General features: G+C 40.1%; 1 protein-coding gene across 2 annotated transcripts; it reads left to right on the top strand.

The window, feature by feature from the left end:
• Positions 1-8,284: 8,284 nt before the first annotated feature.
• Positions 8,285-21,361, top strand: Pabpc1 (poly(A) binding protein cytoplasmic 1). 2 transcript variants are annotated; one of them, XM_020180540.2, is made up of 16 exons: positions 8,285-8,648; positions 8,757-8,985; positions 11,759-11,952; positions 12,148-12,263; positions 13,267-13,406; positions 14,427-14,521; positions 14,817-14,954; positions 15,152-15,247; positions 17,226-17,498; positions 17,713-17,803; positions 18,269-18,379; positions 18,460-18,614; positions 18,905-18,989; positions 19,392-19,522; positions 20,538-20,630; positions 21,074-21,361. In XM_020180540.2, the coding sequence occupies exons 2-15, from the start codon at positions 8,793-8,795 to the stop codon at positions 20,628-20,630; spliced, it is 1,911 nt and encodes a 636-aa protein (XP_020036129.1). In that variant the 5' UTR covers positions 8,285-8,648; positions 8,757-8,792; the 3' UTR covers positions 21,074-21,361. The 2 variants fall into 2 exon arrangements, with proteins under 2 accessions (XP_020036129.1, XP_073925041.1); XM_074068940.1 differs by having other exon boundaries at positions 8,285-8,985; positions 13,267-13,397.
• Positions 21,362-21,567: the final 206 nt, after the last annotated feature.

Raw genomic sequence — 21,567 nt, 5'->3', positions numbered from 1 at the left:
TTGCAGTACTGGGATTTGAACTCAGGGCCTTGCACTTGGTAGGTTCTCTATCATTTGAGCCCTGACCCTTTTTTGCTTCAGTTGTTTTTCAGGTAGGGTCTCACCTTTATGCCCAGATCAGCCTGGATGCTCCCCATGTAGCCAGGATGACAGGTGTGCACTTCCACACCCAGCTTTGATTGGTTGGGATGGTTTCTCATGAACTTCCTGCCCTCTCCATGGCCTCAAATTGCTATCCTCCTGATCTTCTCCTCCTGGAGTAGCTTGAGCCACCATGCCTGGTTCAGTAGTGTGCCTTGACATTATCTTTTAAAGATAGATTTTTATATGGAAGGAAATGGACAATATTCCAAAATTTTAGGTGAATAGGAAATGGTATCACTGAGTAACCCAAAATAGTTGTAACTGATTAAAGAAAGGTTTAAAATCCAGACTATGGTGGGGGAGGGTGGGGGAGAAGGGGGGAGGTGACCCAAACTATGTATACACATGTAATAAAGTAAAAATGATAAAATAAAAGAAAACATAAATAAAATCCAGACTATACAACTATAGACTTTCAAGACAAAAACATGCAAGGATTGGTACCAACACACAGAATTTTGTCACTATAATCATTCCACATACACTTGTGAGGACATAAGAAGTTGTCTACCATTTAACATAAGTATATGTTTCTTGCTAAATCTATTAATGAGCCAAAAGGAGGATTTCCAGAAGGAAGATGTTCATACCTTGTTGGTTTCCTGTAAGAAAAAACAAAATAAAGCAATGAAACTAGTTACAGGAGCTGTCTAATGGTAGCACAGGACCGAAACTGATTTCTGCATTTACTGACTGGTAGGTGACTTCTAACTCATGTGAGCTGCCATGGCGCTCTACAAGGGCCAAACCCAGAGGAGGCGAAACTATCACTGAGCACATTACCAGTGGGACTGGGCCTCATTTGTTTCCCCAGAACTGTTTTAAACAAGAGGGCTTGTTACATGGTGGCTATCATTAAATCAGCGCAACTCAGGCAATTGCTCCTCTCATGCCTCCAGCCCAAACAATCCCAAGGCTGATTTCAGTGCACCTGTTATGTTCCCAGAGTATCTTGTGCTCACCCTACTTCTCTACCTCTTACTGTACCACATTGTAACTGTTTGATCATGTCTGTCACTGTGTTAGACTATGACATCCTTCATACAACATTGTACTGTTGCAGAGGTTTCTTGAAAATATATCTCTTCAATTAGGAGTTGTTGTATTCCCTCATTACATTAAGTAAGCCTCTCAATGTTAGACTTACATACCTCATGAAACTAATCAACTCTACTTATCTTACTTAATGAGATATATGTTGTTGTAGATATATCCTAGAGAGCTGTAGCTCGAAAATTATAAATCTCTAAGGAAGTTCTGGTAGTCAATTTTTTCTAGACAACTTTATAATCCATTTACAAAAAAAGAATGGAAGGAAGGAAGGAAGAAAGGAATCCAGGTTTGGTGGCTCATACCTATAATCCCACTACCATTCAAGAGGCTGAGGCAGGAAGATTGCAAGTTCCAGGCCAAGCTGGGCTACTTAACAAGACCTTATCTCAAAAAACAAACAAAAAAAGGACATTTGAATTCTATGATGTTGATGTCATTTAAGATAAATTCTCTTGCCCATTTCTGTATCTGAAATGCTTGAAGGTGATCAGCACACCACTCAGTAAATATATGGAATGAGTAAAGTATGTATGTATAAATATAACTAATTTTTTTTTTGGTGGTACTGAGGTTTGAACTCAGGGCCTCATGCTTACTAGGCAGGCACTCTACCACCTAGCTACTCCACCAGCCCTATTCTTTGCTGAGTATTTTCAAAATAGGGTCTTACAAACTATTTATTCAGGCTGGCTTTGAACTGTGATCCACCTCCTTTTAACCACTGACCAAGGGTAGCTGTCCTTAGTTACTTACCAGAGACTTCAATTCAAAAGTGGCTTCAATCTGGCCCAGACAAAGCCACTGATAACTGAGATAAGTGCCTAAGGGCTATACCACTACCAATTTCTACAGATTTGTCAAGTTTTAGGTCACACTCAACTCTCAACAAAAAGCTTTCACTGCATTGTCATTAGCTATTATTGAAAGTTGACAAAAGAAAAAATCCATATGAAAATCTTTCTTACTGTTTAGTTTTTTAAAAACTGTTTAGTTTTTAACAGTTTTAAAACTGTTTAAAACTATTGCCCAATTCTCTAGAAAGTAATCTCCATAGGGTAGAACTTTACCAGTTTTTTACATTTTGTATGCAGTACCTTAAACAGAACACACTGTAGGCATAAATAAATACTGGATTTGTAACAAAGGAATTATATTATTCAATATCCTTTATCCAAAGAGCTACACAATAATGTCTTTTCAGTTTTACCACAGGAAAAAAAGTTTTGTCTTCCCAAATAAACCTGGTGTGCTGCTTTTCTTTAGACAGTAAGAACTTGTTTTCTTAGCCTTCACTTCCAGGAAGATCAAAGTGACACGGTTCCAAGAATATCTTAATTGGTCTACTTTTGTCTCTCATCTTTCAAATCCAATACTTTTACACTGCACCAGAATTACCTTATGGAAAAAACCACCAGGACTAAAGACTAGGTCTTGTGCTCCCTTTTTCATTCAAGCCCCAAACTCTCTCTTCAATTTTCCAACCCAATCTAATTTTTCCTTCTGATTGCCCTCCACTCCCACTTTCCTTTACTCCTCCTGTCCACCATGTTTTAGCGTGGAATTTTGCCATCCCTCAACACACACTGCTCCTTCTCACTTCCATGACAATCCTAATGTTATTTCCTGGCCTTATAACGCCTTTTCTTCTCATCAGTGCAAGTACTGGTCCCTCAATTCCCACATCAAAGACTTCAGCCTTTGAAACTTACACTTACCTGCATTTGCATCAAAGTAGTTCTACTTCTTAAGCCTCAGTTTATTTGTTGGCCATATTGTAGTTTCCTGCCAGATAGGGTTGTGTGAGGAAGCAATAAAATTACCCATGTGCCGTAAATATCTTTACTGAGTAAATATTAACTCTTATTAAACTTTCTTCTATTTATAAGAAATGTAATCTCCATGAGGGCAGAAATGTATTTTTGTCATTTTTTTGTGTCTTAAACTATGTACTTAAGTTATTGTGCTTTAAGAATAGTGGTTTTAAATTCATCTTAGAGTCTCAAGTTGACCTCCCCCCCTTCACATAATAGGGAATTAAGTTAGGTTTTTGTTTTACATCTATTATTTAACACTGTCTCAAGTGGTCATTGTGGGGTTTTATTGTTGCTCTAAATTAGTTTAGGACACTAACAGTTGTGTCTTTGTGGGTATCTTGTATATGTCTTTGCTTAATACTACTATTGCAAATTTGAGTTTGGTAAAGGCCAACCCAATTGATGTGTGGTTATATTTGGAGAAACAGGAGGTACTCAGTAAGAGGTAGCAGTGTACATTACTCATTTCTTACAATAATTTTGTCTGTTAGGGAGGTAGTAGTATCCTAATTATATTATTTAATCAGTGTAACAAGTGCACTGGTTTAACACATATGCTTATGCCCTAAGAAGAGCACTTTTTATGAAACCTTAGTATTTTGAGCTATCTCTGAGATGCTTGCTCTCTTCTGCATTAATTACCCCAATATCGTTCCTCCCAATATTGTGTTTATGAGTCTGTATTTAGACCGTAAGTGAATCTCTGGTTCAGAATCTTTCAGTCACTTTCTCAGAACTAAGGGCACACAATCTAGGGACAGCACCCAGTTTCAAATGCAATTATAAATTCTTTTCTTCATTCTAGGTTGGTATGAGGAACATATGTAATGCATATGGAAGAAAACATAGAATCTGAGTGAGATTCATAAGAAATCCTTATGATAATTTATATTGAGTAATTACTGTATCACTTTGTATTCATATTTATTGAGTAGTTATTATGTTCCTTACCAACTCAGCAAACCAGTGAAGCAGATGGGCAATGTCTTCTGAAAATTTGCATAGTTTGCATAGACATCATGTATTATTTTTGTATTTCAAGGATCAACAGAAAGAATACCCCTTCCATTGGGAGGGGGCTGCTACATGCATTTATTACTCATCTCCAGTGTAGCTATCAGCATTACGAAAAAACTTTATAAGGCCAGCCAAATTTGATTGGTCTTACATTACACAAAATACTATAAATTAGTCTGTGTATACTCTCACTAGATCCTAAAAATTACTTATAAATCTCTAGTGAAGTTCAAATGAATAAGTTCTCTGGAGAGCCTTAGAAGTTATTCATTAAATAAAAAACAATTTAACTGAATGATATTGATGTTATTAGACATCTTAGACACCTGCAGTGAGATGCTGTACATATAAAGACATTACCCTATCGCTTGCAATCTAAAATTAGATATACACAGGCAAGCCAGATAAACATAGACAGCACTTTTTTTTTAAGGCTAAAAAGAAATGATGGCAGAAAGAAATGAAAGAGTGTATCAAAAAGGCAAAAGGTACTGGCAAATACTCCATCTACTGCCTTTTACTCGTAGCCTCTAGTAACTCTATCAGAAGCAATCTAATGCTAAGGTCAAAGAGAGAGGTTGTCTGATTGCCCCTAAAAGTGTCAGAAAGTAGTAGGATTGCTATTATACAGTGTCCTCAGTTTGGAGGTCCAGAAACTACTTTTGTCCAGTGGTTCTTGCTTATCCTTGATTGCCTGAGTAAGTACTAAAAGCCTAGTATCTCTAGGCTCAGTACCAGAAATGAGAGCCCAGCCAGTGTGTTAGGAAGCGCTCCCTATGATAGTTTGTGGGGATTGGAAGTAGCATGCAGTAGACCAAAGGCTCTCTGGGGCACACAGCCCTAGGTACCCATGTGAGTAACAGGTTGAAGAGACCCTATTAATCCATTTTGCATGATTAGTTCAAAACCTGGCTGGGGGCTAGGGATGTGGTTCAAGGGGTAAGGCTCCTGCCTAGCAAGCATGAGGCCCTGAGTTCAAATCCCAGTACTGAAAAAAGAAATTCCACCTAACAGCCTTCTCCTTGAATTAGGTAATACAAAGCACAACAAAAACCCACAACCCCCAATGTGCCAGATTTGATGCTAGGTGGTAAGGATACAGATAAACAAGAACTTAAAACTAATTTTGAAAGACAGCTCATGAGCATTCTATTTTAATATAAAGTAGTAAATGTAGTGGTAAAACCCAAAGGAAGGGAAGGTTACCCAGCCTAATCTGGCAGCCAGGAAAGGGTTCTGTGAGTTAGGAAGAACTGGGAGAGTATATACCAGAAACCAAGAGAGTATGTTTTAGAAAAGGTAAGAAAACAGGGCACAAATTCTGTAAGCATTCAGTAAAATGGACCTGAAGAAAGTCCATTGGAATGTCAAGAAGAAATGGTATCATTGATGACAATTGACAGGCAGTTTGAATGGAGGTGAAAGAAGCCATATTGCAGTACATTGAGAAATGAAGGTAAGATAAGTCGAAATAAAAAGTATGGCTGTACTTCTTACATCAGCAAAAAAAAAAGATTTATTTTTTTGTCTAATTAGAATGTTTCTAATCTTCTAGAAAAGAGCTGGTTGGAGGTGAGAAATAGGTGAATGACAGATCAAGGGAACAGGTTCTTGGTTCCAGTTCCGAATCCCACCCTTTCCTCTGAGATGGGCTCTGACTCCCTCTGCTGATTCTACTAGCTCCTTTTTGTCAGGGATAGACTCTGTTTCTAGCTTCTCTTCCACATACTCAACTGTACCTCCCTAAAACATGACAATGGCACCCACTAAATGTCAAGAACCACAGTAGCTTAGAAGGCTTGATGACAAGCTCCCTTCCCAAAGTATTAATCTTACAAAGAATAAATATACTTTTCCAGTGACTAGAATGCTTCTTTCCACCATCCTGTACATCCATTTCCTGTGTCAAGCTGCCCTGCAAGCTGAATTACTAATTGTATTTACCAGTTGGAAGTTTGTTTGTACAAATGGATTTATAAAAAAGCAGTCTTTTGAGAGTTATTTAATCCAGGGTCTGGTGAAACCTGATGGTGATAACTCACTAGTGACTGAAATATTCAACCCACCGTAGACTGTGCTTGCCAAACTCTTGCTCTCTAACAAAGTGTTTCAGACTCCAAGCAGACTATTCTTTTCATCTTTATTGTTTACAATGTTTTAGTGAGGTCCACCAGAAAATGTGCCCTCATCTTTTAACAGAGTATATGGAAAGCCATGGATAGTTAGTCTTAGTAATTATGTCTGGCTTTTGGTTGTTTTAACTCTTGGTGTAATCTTTCCCAGTTATTGGAGGAAATCTCCCCCCCCACCACCTTTTTTAAAACTAAGTACACCCCTTCTATATTCCTTCTAGTACATCTGTTTGGGTTGTTCATATTGCCTGTTTATTAATTTAATGAAAATACTAAAATGAACTCATGATAGAATTTTTATTTTGAAGAAAACCAATTTAGAATAGAAAATTGTCACAGTCTGATAAAATGCTAGGATTGGGTGTTTATTCCACTGATTTTAATACTTGCATTTGTATAATTAACAGAGAATTCACAAGCTTCTTTAGGGCAAGAATTTGTTTTTGCCCTCTTTGTTAGAGATAGAGTATCTCCACTGGGTAGGCATTTATGAATATATTGATGGATTGATTTTTAACCATAGAGTTCTAATAGACTGCTGATTCGTTTAGGTGTGTCTTCCTAAAGAACAATCTTTAAATTTTGCCCTTTTGCCTAATAAAGTACTTGAGGCAACAAGTTTTTTTTTTTTTTTTTTAAATAATGATGTCCTCTTCCTACCAAGACACGAAACAGTAGCACTTGTGTTGGATTCTGTTGGTTTAAGTTCTAATTAAATGAGAACAGATATGTAATGAGGCAATATAGTGAGTATGCATTCACTGAATTGAAGAATGAATTGGGCATTTAACTTGAGTCTGTTCTCTTAACAGTAAAATAAAATTATTACTACTTGCCCACCTCCCACACAAGATTGCTGTCAAACGATAGGATGTTTATGCAAGGGCTTTAAAAACTGTAAAAGCACATTACTGTTTTAAAATGCAGTTTATATGTTGACTTACTGTCGTTCTTATAGCTGGCACTTATGGCTATCAGTTCATTAAATACAGCATTTCTATTAAGGCCCATGAATCCTGTACAGAATGCTTTTAAACACGATTGTGTTTCAGACTACTATGTTCCTAATTTTGTTTGGTTGCGGAGCACTGGTGCCCATATACGAGTGATTGTGAGAAACTCATACTTTAAAGGACAAAAAACCAGTTTTTCCGAGTCTTGTTTTCTACTGCAAAGTCATGTCTGAAATAGTCCAAATCAATGACTCCAACGCAACGCCTTAAGGTAGTGACCACGGATCCCCCAACATGTTTCCCAGATAAATGCCACTTTGACCAACAACGTCCAGCGAAGAGAGCTGGGCTGTGAAAACAGAACCACGACAAGGACCCCAGGAGCTGCTCCCCTCCCCCCGCCTTTTGGGAGCGCTGCGGGGCAGCGGCGGGGTTCACGCCCGTGACGGTTGCGTGGGTTCCCGAGCAGGCGGCAGGACCCGCGGCCAGTTGGAGTCAGCGAGCGCCGCGGCCGTTGGGGACTCCAGCTCCCAGCAGTCATCGCTTCTGCAGCCGACGCGCGCGGCGGCGCTGCCCGCTGGGACTCGTAGTGCGGTTCGGGTAGGAGAAAGGGGCAGCCGCCTCGGCTCCCTCCACGCACTTTTCGGAAACTGCGCTTGAAGGGCCCACGCCAGCCCATCCGTACCCAGCGACCATCTGGGCAGAGGGGCTAGCTGATTAGGGCCCGCCGAGGCGGGGAACAGGCCCCTGCCGGTCGCACACGTGGGGGGTAGTTGGCGCTGAGAAACCCGGAAGCCCCACGGACCGCCCACCGCCGCGGTGACGGGTTAACGCTTCTCAGGGTGGGGGTGGGGGCGGGACTCCTCCGAGGACCGCCCGCGAGCAGCTCTCCCCTCCCCCACCGCCCTGCGCAACGCGGGCCCTGCCCCCGGCCGCGGCGCGTGCGCAGAAGCCCCGCCCCGCCCTAGTCCCACCCCCACACCCGCAGCAGCCGCTGCCGCCACCTTTCCCTTCCTCTCTGCTCTTTCCTCCTCCTGTTTTCTCTTCCCTCCGCCCCCTCGCCTCCTTTTCTCCGCCTCCTCCGGCGCTGACGCTCGCGTAGGGCCCTGGCGTCAGACGCGCGGGGGCGGGGCGAGTGCGGCGGGGGGTATAAGTAGAGGGTGCAGGAGGCGGTGCTTCCCCTTCTCCCCGGCGGTTAGTGCTGAGAGTGCGGAGTGTGTGCTCCGGGCTCGGAACACACATTTATTATTAAAAAATCCAAAAAAAATCTAAAAAAATCTCTTAAAAAACCCAAAAAAAAATTTACAAAAAATCCGCGTCTCCCCCGCCGGAGACTTTTATTTTTTTTCTTCCTCTTTTATAAAATAACCCGGTGAAGCAGCCGAGACCGACCCGCCCGCCCGCGGCCCCGCAGCAGCTCCAAGAAGGAACCCAGAGACCGAGGCCTTCCCGCCGCCCGGACCCGACACCGCCAGCTTCTCTTCCCAGCCGGCAGCCGGCCACCCGCGGCAGGGGATCGACCCGGTTCTGCAGCCGTTGAGTAGTTTTCGATTCCGGTTGATTTTTGTCCCTCTGCGCTTGCCCCCGCTCCCCTCCCCCCGGCTCCGGCCCCCGGCCCCAGCACTCGCTCTCCTCTCGGAAAGGTCGCGGCCTGTGGCCCTGCGGGCAGCCGTGCCGAGATGAACCCCAGCGCCCCCAGCTACCCCATGGCTTCGCTCTACGTGGGGGACCTACACCCCGACGTGACCGAGGCGATGCTCTACGAGAAGTTCAGCCCGGCCGGGCCCATCCTCTCCATCCGGGTCTGCAGGGACATGATCACCCGCCGCTCCTTGGGCTACGCGTATGTGAACTTCCAGCAGCCGGCGGACGGTGAGAGCCAGGCCCGAGGGCAGCGGGCGGGCGGGCGGCCATGAGGCGCGGGCGGCGGCGGGCGCTAGGCCGGCGGGCCCGCGGAGGGGGCGGCAGGCATGTCAGCCCCGAGGACCGGGGGGGAAAGGTTCGGGCGGTGGGACCCCCGGCCGGGGCACCGGGACCCGCGATCTCCTGCCCGCAGGGACCGCGCCGCGCACGCCCCGGCTACTTCCTCCTTTGCGACCATTTTCTCGTTCTCAGTCGCTCTCAAACTTTAGGGTGATGACGCGCGGGGCGGGTGGGTGAGGTTCGCGTCTTCACTGTGATCCCGCCAGAAAGCTAGGGTTCCAGAGTGCTGGGCTCCCTTCTCGGGTGATCAGCAGAGGTGCTCGGCCACCCTGGGCTCCGGCCGGCGCCCCGGCCTGGGGAGGAAGTGCACATTGCGTGCGCGGAAAACACCACGTGTTGAACCCTGTAACCTCCCAGGCCCGAGGCCTGCGCCTGCCGGTGGCCCGAGCTCCGGGCAGCCCCGAGGCCTTGGGGGTAAATTCGGGGCGATGCGTGGTGGTGGTCCAGCGGTCTTGAGGCCAGCCACTCCATTCCTACGCATCTCTGCTGGTGGACCTGAGAGGCAGATTATACCTACGAGATGCGGATTAACAGCACGGGGTGGGAGGAGGGGATGTGGAGCAGACTCTTGAAGGTAGTTTCTCAAACTTAGATCATTTAAATTAGACCTAACTTTCTTAGTACTGGTTATTTGTTCAGTATATTTTCTGTGGGTTTTGAGGGGGTTTTCTTTAAAATAGGCTGACTAATTTTGGCTGTAGATGTTAGTGTATAACCTGCCTTGGACTATTAAACTTAATCTGTAGCATTCAGGTAATTAAAGTTCCTTTTATTTTTAAAAGTGGTCCAAGATAGCCATGAATCTTGGGGAACGATCGAATACAAAATGAGTTCATATTTTTATATTAAAGTAAACCGTTTACAAAAAATTTAAGAAACAGATAAAATCTGTGGCTGATGAGTTGCCATAATTTTTATATATGGTTCAATTGACTTCAAGAAGTCAGCTTCACTTGCTATGACCCAGTTTTGCTTTTCTTTCCTTTGACTTCTTCAGCTTCTTGCATACATACCAAATATTCTAAAATATGAGCTCATCTTTAATAAGAAAGGCCTTCAGGGTGGAATAAACAAGTCCATTTAGTTAATGGTTAGTGACCAGTTTTTCACTGGGTAAAATTAATACTGAGATTTTGGGTAAGCAGGAATAAGGGAGCCCAAAGTTGTAAAACTACACTGCAGATTTCCTGTCCTTTTGCTTTGTGAGCAGTCAATCCAAATACCACTTAACAGTTCTCTTGGCAATATGTGTCACTGGGTATAATTAGTAAAGATAACTTTGGGGCAAGTAATCACAACCTAAAGAGCTGATAAAAGAAAACTTGAATGAATTAAAGTGGTATCTTGAAAGCGTTACTCTTTGAATTTAAGGCTTTTAAATTTAAAAAAAACAATTTTTTAATTCCTTGGAATTTGAAAAGTTGAACTTCAGGTTACCACGGTTACAGTACACTCTAGTTCCAGTTTGTGCCAGTAGACCAATAGTATTTTAACTGTTCAAAAGTATGTAGCATTTTTGATCTATTTATTTCCTATATTTGCAATATAGTCTATCCAGTAGCTTTGTTTTTCTTTTTTTAATTTTTAAAAAATTTATTGCTGCATCAACGGACTTAATGGAATGGCTTCTGAAAGTGATCACTGTTCAATTTAATAGGAAGAGGTGGGTGACTCATTTAAAAGAAACTCAAGGGAAGTAAGCAAAAAAAAAAAACTAAGGAACTGAGTAGGTGTGGTCAATTGATAATGAGCTCATAGCTGATTGTCACTATATTCTAGAAAGTGGAACTTGCATTTATAAAAAGAAATGGCCAGAAAACTTGTCCTGTCAATAACTTTACAGCTAACATTTGGCATGAAATTTGTGGGAATTGTTTCAGGATTTAAAATTGGCTCTATTCCCCCCCCCCCCCCCCCCCCCCCCGCTTTTAGGAACTTTAGTTCCTTTAGGAAGCTTCCTATAGGAAGCTATTTTTCCACGTAAGAGCTTTAGTAAGTGTTTCTTTAATCATTCAGGTATACATAATTGAATCCTTCATAGATTCTGAGATTTATAGTTTGAAGTTTTCTAGCAATAACCAAAAATAACTTGAGTAAACCAATGATCTTAGATAAAATTAGTTTAATGTCGAAAACACGAAAAGTGAATTTTGTATACCTGATATTTAAAAAGTTATGTGATCATTATGCAATTAAGCATGTCCAACTTCACATTAGTTTTTGAATCTTAATAACCTGTTTGGGCATACAATCAGAAAAGTTGCTTTTTCAGACTGTTGATAATCTGTATGTGCCTGGTCTTTTTTATTTTGCTCCTTAAACAGATTGTATGTGAAAAAATCTTGGCTTTATTTATGTTGACTAGGATCAAAAATACAGGCTTTTAACTTACAGGCAATTAAAGGATGAGATAGTTTATTAGCAATATGCATCCTTTAATATATGGGATATTTGGGGCTTCTGATCTTTGGTCTTTTTGTATTACACAATTTTAATTTAGTATATGGTATTTGAAAGTCCAGCCATCTTGAAGTTTAAGGAGGAAGAGTTAAACTGAGATCGTGTGTTCATCCCTTCACCCTCTGTGGTTAATTCAGTTTTTAAGTGGTAAGTGAAAGTTTTGAAGTAATACTTGCTCTTACCCTGCAAATGTCTGTTACAGCGGAGCGTGCTTTGGACACCATGAATTTTGATGTTATAAAGGGCAAGCCAGTACGCATCATGTGGTCTCAGCGTGATCCATCACTTCGCAAAAGTGGAGTAGGCAACATATTCATTAAAAATTTGGACAAATCCATTGATAATAAAGCACTGTATGATACATTTTCTGCTTTCGGTAACATCCTTTCGTGTAAGGTAAGCAAAACGTGATAGGTAAACTCTTGCAGTGTTTAGCTTTTAGTTTAGTCCTTAAAAATGAGAACTCTGCTGTTAGTGACTATTATTTCCCAAATACCTGTGGTTAGGTAGCTAACAAATTATTTCTGACCACTGGAGAAATGTTAAGTCATTAACAAGTAATAAAAAGTGAGTGTATGTTTTTTTCCCTAGGTGGTCTGTGATGAAAATGGTTCCAAGGGCTATGGATTTGTACATTTTGAAACACAGGAAGCAGCTGAAAGAGCTATTGAAAAAATGAATGGGATGCTTCTAAATGATCGCAAAGTGTAAGCATTAAGTAATTTCAAATGTTTTTAGTGGTGTTAGATTGATTCATTTTAAAAGTTGATGTGCTTTTGCTCTGGATAATAAAGAGATACAGCTGGAGTAAAAATTAATAAGCCACATCTGATAGGATTCAGACCTGTATCTTCATATTCAGTGTAAGTTACAGATAATGGTGGTCAATATTGGAATATAAAGCTTTTTCTAAATAAATGAGTTAACCAAGAATCCTGACATACTTCCTGAGGAACTAATTCAGCTCACTCATAATATACTGTTAGTGCACATGAGCTGACTGACACACCCAGTGGTCTAAATTCAGAGTTTATTCCATGTGGCTATACTGCTGATAACTGGCAATTTATTGATAGCAGTATTAAAACAAAACAAAATTAAATCAGAAGTTTTTGTGATTATCTTTCCTGAGAGATAACTAAGTTGCAGACTTTATGACACTGATAAGACCTCTGCAACACTTTTTTTGTTGTAGTTTTTTTTAATATTGTACTGGTGTTATACCAGGCTGTATGCTAGAGTACAGAAATGGGAAGTTTAAATAGGAGATGATAAATTAAATGCAAGAGCCACTTAGAAACAGAATTGATAAAAAAAGAAGCTTTTATTGGGACTGTTCTTTGGTATAGAATACGATCATTTCTATTGATAGACTGATCCCTTTAAACCCTGATTTAGATAGAAGAGAGAAGTGTGTATTAGAAAAATGTTCCTCTGTTGTGATTGTAGGTAAGGAGTTTATAGGCTATGAGTGTGACTCAAGTACGTGTATAGCAAGTGCAAGGCCCTATGTTCATACTCCAGCACTTGGGAAGATTTATTATTTACACAGTTTGTATACTTGTATCTTTATTAAAGACCCTACTTCTCTATATTGTAGTGTGCTTTTTATTAGAGCTTTTAAAATTATTAGAACTATGAAGTCAGGCTTAATTAATCTTACCTTTATAAAATAGAACCTAATGTTACAGTCCTTACATATTTTATTAGATTTGTTGGACGATTTAAGTCTCGTAAAGAACGAGAAGCAGAACTTGGAGCTAGGGCAAAAGAGTTCACCAATGTTTACATCAAGAATTTTGGAGAAGACATGGATGATGAGCGCCTTAAGGATCTCTTTGGCAAGTTTGGTAATGTGTCTGAACTAAATTTTTACACTTGAAGTTCTATGTAATTGCTTAAAGCTTAGTTCTGACTAAAACTTTTGTCCACTTTCAGTTAAAGGCTAATAGCTTTGGATTTAGTACAGTAAGGTATGGCTAAATAGAGCAGATTTTAAAAGATTTGCTACATTAGATGCTGGGCTTAAAAGTACTCATAGATGATGTAAGAGGAAAAAAGTGAGGTCATGTTTTACATGTTTAACCCCAAATTCTCTGTAACCTTTTGTATATTTCAACTCTTGTGTCTGATTTGGCTTTTAATTAGTGGCTATGTCTAAAGTTGGGTTTTGATAACCACTTCAAATGAATGATGTTCTGTAAGTTGACTACCAGTTTATAAATACGTCAGATACTTTTCTTCACTTCTGTATAGCAAGTGATTTGAAGTATGGCCTTAGAAGAGGGCACATTAAAAAAGGAACAGTCTTCTTGTGCCCATACGTTTTCCAAATTTTCGATAATTACTGATTTGTAACCTTCTTCTGCCCCACTTTACTGAGGTACACTCACCTCAGTTAAGTGTCTCTTCCATTTGAAGAAGGGATGAGGAGAAACTTGTATCTTTAGAAACATAGCTCCTCATTATTTTTTGCCAGAGGGTCCAGCCATATATTCTCTCCCCTCCTATTGAAAAGCAGATTGGCCAAGGAAACTTTAGGAGGTCTTACGTCTTAATTCTGAGATCAAGAAAATCAAGTTACTGGCTAACAAAGCAACTCTTAATAAAGCAAAAAATAAAACAACTTATAGTTGTGTAAAACATAAAATGGAAGGGTTTTTTTAGGGGGAATATAAAGTATTTGCTTTCTTAGTAGAAAAGGGCCTTTGAAGAGAATAGTGAATGTCTAGAGTATGGGAGCTTGCAGGAATGTCTGGAGTCTTGGAATTGTTCATCATTTCCCCCCCCCATGGCTTTATTTTTACATGAAATGTGAAATGTGCAGACTAAATGTATGAATATCTTTGAATTATTGGAAATTTTTTTAGGACCTGCCTTAAGTGTGAAAGTAATGACTGATGAAAGTGGAAAATCCAAAGGATTTGGATTTGTAAGCTTTGAAAGGCACGAAGATGCACAGAAAGTAAGACTTATATACAGTATTAAATGCAGTATGGTCTTTCTGTACTCTGAAGTGAGGAGGGGACATAAAGTTGAGTTGCTCCTGTGTTGAAATTTATATATATACACGAATGGCTATTTTATTTCATTATTTTCATTGTATGCATTAGTTTGAAAGTATAAATTGGGCATACCTGGAGAGTTTTGGAATGGGGTCTATCTTTAGCTTCTGTAACTTAACAGATATTCTTTATTGCTAAAGAAATGAATTTTTATATTACAAGTTACTAATTAAATTTTTTTATGATTTCTGTAAGGCTGTGGATGAAATGAATGGAAAGGAGCTCAATGGAAAACAAATATATGTTGGTCGAGCTCAGAAAAAGGTGGAGCGGCAGACGGAACTTAAGCGCAAATTTGAACAGATGAAACAAGATAGGATCACCAGATACCAGGTTCATTTTTAATTGAACAAGCAAAATAAGACAGGGATGAGGAAACCTATTTTACGTTCATTTCAGTTACTGCCAGGTAACTGAGGGCTTGAAAGGGGAGAAGAAGAAACATGGGCTAAAGCAATAGGAGGAAGTGTGCTTGTGTGGCATTGTGATTTCCTTTTTCCTTTTAAACAGTTTTCTTTCATTCTCTTTAGGGTGTTAATCTTTATGTGAAAAATCTTGATGATGGTATTGATGATGAACGTCTCCGGAAAGAGTTTTCTCCATTTGGTACAATCACTAGTGCAAAGGTAAAAGCATGTGCATATGGTAAACTTAGATAGATTGACTTGGGGAAACTTCCTGCATGTGCAGTGTTTGCTTATTTTGTAAACAAATAGTCATAGTTTTCTTCCGGGGGTCTGGAGTTTCTTCCAGGACCAAAGTTTAAACTGAAGGCTTTGCAAAGCAGACGCTCTTACCACTTGAGCCACTCCCCCAGCCTAACATTTAAAGTGGATGTTGTACTCTTAATGGCCCATAACATTGGTCCTTACATGATATACACACTATTCCATGTTCTTGCAATTCTGACTTACTTAGCTCCTTCTGAGTAGTTGAACTCCAGCCTCTCCAGCCAAGTAGAAGAGGTATAGATCATATTTCCTTTTATTTCAAATCAGATATAAAGAGACAGGAGTCTAGTCCAAATTCTGAAATTCTGACTTAAGAACCTCAGCTCTAGATGTTTTTGTCCAGTGTCCATGGTCTGAGAATGAATCCCTCTGTGCAAAGTTTTGTGCAAATGTAATTTTGCTGGGGTGGGCGAAATGTGCACAGAAAGAAGTTTTAACTGACCCTGTGGCTGGTCTTTGTACTCAGCTTTTCCTGACTAACTCCACTGAGTAAGGGATCTTCTATTATGGATGAAAAATGAAGGGCAAGGTGGATGAATACAAATAAAAACTGCAAATGGCATGGGTACCTTGTGTTTTAGCCTGTGCTTTTCTAAAGGTACTCAGTATGTGATGGAATGTTTTCCTGCGTGTCTTTCCCCAGTATAGTCCCTGAAAATTGTTTGATTATTATGCATGAGTTTCTTGTGTGGGATGCATGTTCTTCAAAGGACAATTCAAGTTTTTTGTTTTTAAGACCTTTGTACTCTACAAAGGTATATATATCACTGACATTGGAGGGAGGTGAAAAGGTTGACAAATTATTCTGGAGGCTATCATTTGTTAATAATTAAACTAAAACATTTATCAAGACAAAAAAGGTTAAATGTGAAAGGTGACCACATCCTCTGTTTGGGTATTTTCACAATGGAAATTCCATGCCTGGATAAGTTTCCATACTTTTAACATGTTTCATTATATGCTTACGTATATTTAAATTGTTTTTTTTAAATGGGGTCATACTGCATATGTTTTGATTTGCCTTTTCCCTTACTAGTGATCTAGATAGTTAGCTATTTCAGGTATTTTCTCATTTTAGCATACTTGTTTTGATAAACATTTGGGTTTGCATATTTCCACTGTTAGAACCATTTCTCTAATAATTACATTTCTAGAGTTGGAATTGGTTAGTAGTAATGTGTATTTAAAATTGAGACAACCAAATTGTACCAAAAGGTTGGAGAAATTTCCAGTGGTCTTACAGCTGTCAGTTGTGGTTCTCATCTTTTCAATTTTTTGTTTGTTTGTTTCTGTGGTACTGGGGTTTAAACTCAGGGCGGCCTTCACCTTGAGCCACTCTGCCAGCCCTTTTTTGTGATGGGTTTTTTCAAGAGGGTCTCAAGAACTATTTGCTTGGGCTGGCTTCAAACCTTGATCCTCCTCATCTCCTTGTGGAGCTAGGATTATAGGTGTGAGACACCAGTTCCTGGCTTCATCTTTTCAGTTAATTTAGTGATATGCTTTCATCTGTTTACTAGTTTTGCCTTTTCTTTGCATATTTTTATAGTTGGTGTCTTAACAATTTAGGGAAGTTTTTATGTTGCACATACTTCGTTTGACATTACCACTAATGAGTAAATAATTGGGAATTGAATATTGAATTAAATATGTAAAATCCTGAAAACTTGCTGTTGTATGTCTACTTTCCCCAGCACTTTTGTTTGGGTAGTATAATACTTATGTGTATCTTGCCCTTAATAGTTTAGTGTAAAGGAAAAATTAATGAGCAAGGTGATTTACAACCTTAACATGCTTTAGTTTGATTGAGAAGGTAATGGCCTCCTTTCTGTACCTCATTCTACCAAGACGTTAGCTTCCTTTTTTCTCTTGATAGGTTATGATGGAAGGTGGTCGAAGCAAAGGGTTCGGTTTTGTATGTTTCTCCTCCCCAGAAGAAGCCACTAAAGCAGTTACAGAAATGAATGGTAGAATTGTGGCCACCAAGCCATTGTATGTAGCTTTAGCTCAGCGCAAAGAAGAGCGCCAGGCTCACCTCACTAACCAGTATATGCAGAGAATGGCGAGTGTACGAGCTGTGCCCAACCCTGTAATCAACCCCTACCAGCCAGCACCTCCTTCAGGTTACTTCATGGCAGCTATCCCACAGGTAGGTTTTAGGAAGAAACAAAAACTTCATGCAGGTTTTCATATTGTTGATGTGTTTTGTGCCTCCCAAAAATAATAAAACTTTTAAGTGTGAATTAAAATAAAATTGGAAAAAGGCTTAAGAGTGTTAGGGGGGTGGGGTAAATATTTGGAGAGAATAAAACTACTGGCATTTTTTACATGTTTTCTGAAACTTCCTTGCTTCCTTTCTAAAGACTCAGAACCGTGCTGCATACTATCCTCCTAGCCAAATTGCTCAACTAAGACCAAGTCCTCGCTGGACTGCTCAGGGTGCCAGACCTCATCGTAAGCCTTTTGATTTTTTTTTTAATCCGGTTGGGAATTAGGTTGAAGTATGCTCAGGCAAATTGGCTGTTTTAACTGTTGCTCGTCATAATTTGTTAGTATAGATGTTGAGATGCTAGCATTTTGATTCTCTTGCCTCAGCCTACCAAGTTCTGGGATTACATGTGTGCCACCACCATTCCTAGTTTTTTTTTTTTTTTTTAAATAGAACCCAAAAAATGCTTTTGCCATTTAATATCTCAGATATTAATAAGTATTTGTCATTGTATGAGTTAATGTTTTTATTTGCTAATGCTCTTATGTGATTAAGTATGAGAAAACAGCAAGTTTGAAATTCAGCTTTAAAAAAAATTTGTCTTTGATCACTTACAGACTTTTGTGTAAACCTCAGCTCTAAAACAGCAGTGTAATGCTTTTACTCAGTAAGGCTTACCATTTTATGTATGTTCATATCTTTAAATGTAGCATTCCAAAATATGCCCGGTGCTATCCGCCCAGCCGCTCCTAGACCACCATTTAGTACTATGAGACCAGCTTCTTCACAGGTTCCACGAGTCATGTCCACACAGCGTGTTGGTGAGTCTTTAACTTTACTGAAAAATTGATCTCCAGTTTGAGATAACAGTATAAAAATACAAAACTAATTTATTTCTTAGCTAACACATCAACACAGACAATGGGTCCACGTCCTGCAGCTGCTGCCGCCGCAGCTACTCCTGCTGTCCGCACCGTTCCACAGTATAAATACGCTGCGGGAGTCCGCAATCCTCAGCAACACCTTAATGCACAGCCACAGGTCACCATGCAGCAGGTATGAGGGAGTTCAGAGAGGCGAGGCCAGCTGTGACACGTGAGCGCTTAAGCTACCGGGACTCCTTACTAGTTCATGATTGAATGAAGAAGCGTTTTATGAGTCCAGAGAATACTGTGCGTAAAGAGAATGGAATTCTTAAGTGTGATTATATATTACTTACATGGGTGTTAATAGCTGCCTCAGCCTGTATTTGTAATTCTCAATTTCACACCCATGATTGTTCACTGATGACTGCCTATTTGTATGTTATTACTTCATTCTTAAAAGTTTTCCTATTTCATATCTAGCCTGCTGTTCATGTACAAGGTCAAGAGCCTTTGACTGCTTCCATGTTGGCATCTGCCCCCCCTCAAGAGCAAAAGCAAATGTTGGGTATGTATCTTTGTCCCACCTTGACAGAGACTAGAAAGTACAAAGATAACTTAAAACACTTAGCACCTAAAAATGACAGGCTAGGCAGTAGAGCAAACTAATAATCCTAGAAAGCTAGTAAGAAAATGTGATTTTGGAATGGACTAGGTAGTAAGGCATTACTGACCATGGATTCCACTTCTTTTTTGGAATAAGAAGCTTGAACCTTTGACCTGATCTGAGCACAGATCAACTTCATAGTAAAACATTTATCTGACAAACTGATACTGTCAGGACTTAATTACCTCGTGGCAAATCCATGTATGTTGTATGAAAAAGTAAGATTCCTAAGCCCCTCTTTGAATGACTAAGTGCCATTAATGTTTTTTGATTGAAGGAGTTTCTGAATGTTTTTGTTCCTAGGTGAACGGCTGTTTCCTCTTATTCAAGCCATGCACCCTACACTTGCTGGTAAAATCACTGGCATGTTGTTGGAGATTGATAATTCAGAACTACTTCATATGCTCGAGTCTCCAGAGTCTCTCCGTTCTAAGGTAGTGTGTTTGTCTTACGTGTATGTTCCAGGCTTGCTTGGGGTAGTGGGTGGCCGGTACTGGGGCTTGAACCATGGCTTTGCACTTGCAAGTCAGGTGCCCTACCACTTGAGCCCTTTTTGTTCTAGTTATTTTGAAGATCACTTATTACACAGGCCAGCTTGGGCTGCAGTCCTGTTTTAAGCTTCCCACCTTTACAGAGATGACCTGTGCACTACTACTTTGAGCTTCCCCCCCCCCCCCCCCCCGCCCCCAATGAGATGGGGCAGGGGTGATTTACAACTTTTTTTTTTTCTCCTGGGCTGGCCTAGAACTAGTCATCCCAATCTCAGCCTTCCAAGGATTATATGCATGAACCACCAGTGCCTAGCATTTGGGGGGCCAGCCAGTGCTGGAGATTGAACCCAGGGGCGGTGGCCATGCTAGGCAAGTGTTCTGTTGCTTAAGTACACCACCAGCCATGTGGAGTTTTTATAGGAGCACAAAACATTTACACAAGCCACATAAAATCCTAGAAGCTTCATAAGCACTGTAAATCCTCAGTAATTTGTGGTGCTTGTTGTCCCATTTTACAGATAGAGAAACTGAAGCATAGAGGGGTTGAGTTATTTGCCCAATGCTCGCACTGCTAGTAAGTAGATGGCAGAACCTGTATTGAAATCCAGTCAGTTGAGTTTAACATCCATACTGATAACTGCTGCTTCTTACAGTAATTCTTGGCACTTTGGTGTAAGGATAAGAGCTTGTCATGGTGGCAAGTAGGCCTATTCTTCATTTCTTTTTTGGTGCTAGGAATTGAACCCAGGGCCTTGCTCAGCACATGCTCTACCCCCTGACCCGAACCCCCAGATTCCATGTCCACTTTTTTGGTTTTTTGGTGGGTCTAGGATTTGAACTAAGGGCCTTGCACTTGCTAGATAGGCAGTCTCACCTCTTGAGCCACATTCCTGGCTCTCATAGCTTTATTGTTAATTATTTTTTCTTTCTGTGGTGGTTTATTTGGCCCCTTCTTTAGGTTGATGAAGCTGTAGCTGTACTACAAGCCCACCAAGCTAAAGAGGCTGCCCAGAAAGCAGTTAACAGTGCCACCGGTGTTCCAACTGTTTAAGTGAGTTTTCCGCCTGGTTCATTGTCATCAGTTTCTTTCCTCCATCGTTTATAACAGTTTGCTGAGCATATTTTGAAACATACATAGCAAAAATTCACTTTACAAGTAATTTAAATGTACTGTTAGTTTTCCAGAGGTATAAAGGAACTTAAGGAAATTTTGCTGTTATCCTAGTGTTGACAAGCATCTTTTAAATCACAGCACTTTCAGAGTGTAGTAATTTAAATATAAGAATTGGCTTTCGTAGAAAGCAAGGCAAACAGCCTTTGCCACATTGCTTTGTATTACTCAGGTGTGACTAGGAAGGAAGCAGTAAGCTTTTTGTAAAGGCCAGTGTTGGGTGGTTATGTAAAGGAATGGGTGTTGTTAATTAAGTTGCTATTAACAAGTTCCAGTATTGGCCTTCTTAATTGTTTTATTTTGGTTTTGTTTTGCATTTACAGATCGATCAGGGACCACGAAAAGAAACTCGTGCTTCACCGAAGAAAAATATCTAAACATCGAAAAACTTAAATATTATGAAAAAAAAAACATTGCAAAACATAAAATAAATAAAAAAAGGAAAGGAAACTTTGAACCTTATGTACCGAGCAAATGCCAGGTCTAGCAAACAATGCTAGTCCTAGATTACTTGATTTAAAAACAACAAAAAAAAAACACAAAAAAAAAATAGTAAAATATAAAAACAAATTAATGTTTTATAGACCCTGGGAAAAAGAATTTTCAGCAAAGTACAAAAATTTAAAGCATTCCTTTCTTTAATTTTGTAATTCTTTACTGTGGAATAGCTCAGGATGTCGGTTCTGTTTTAAGTAACAGAATTGATAACTGAGCAAGGAAACGTAATTTGGATTATAAAATTTTTGCTTTAATAAAAATTCCTTAAACAGTGGACGGTTATGCTTTTATTTTAATTTTCTTGGTAATAGGCATGTCT

Source organism: Castor canadensis, chromosome 3 (genome assembly GCF_047511655.1).
Source record: "Castor canadensis chromosome 3, mCasCan1.hap1v2, whole genome shotgun sequence".
NCBI classification, from domain to species: Eukaryota; Metazoa; Chordata; class Mammalia; order Rodentia; family Castoridae; genus Castor; species Castor canadensis.
The sequence above is the reverse complement of the archived record's forward strand: the minus strand, read 5'-3'. Positions and strand labels throughout refer to the sequence as shown.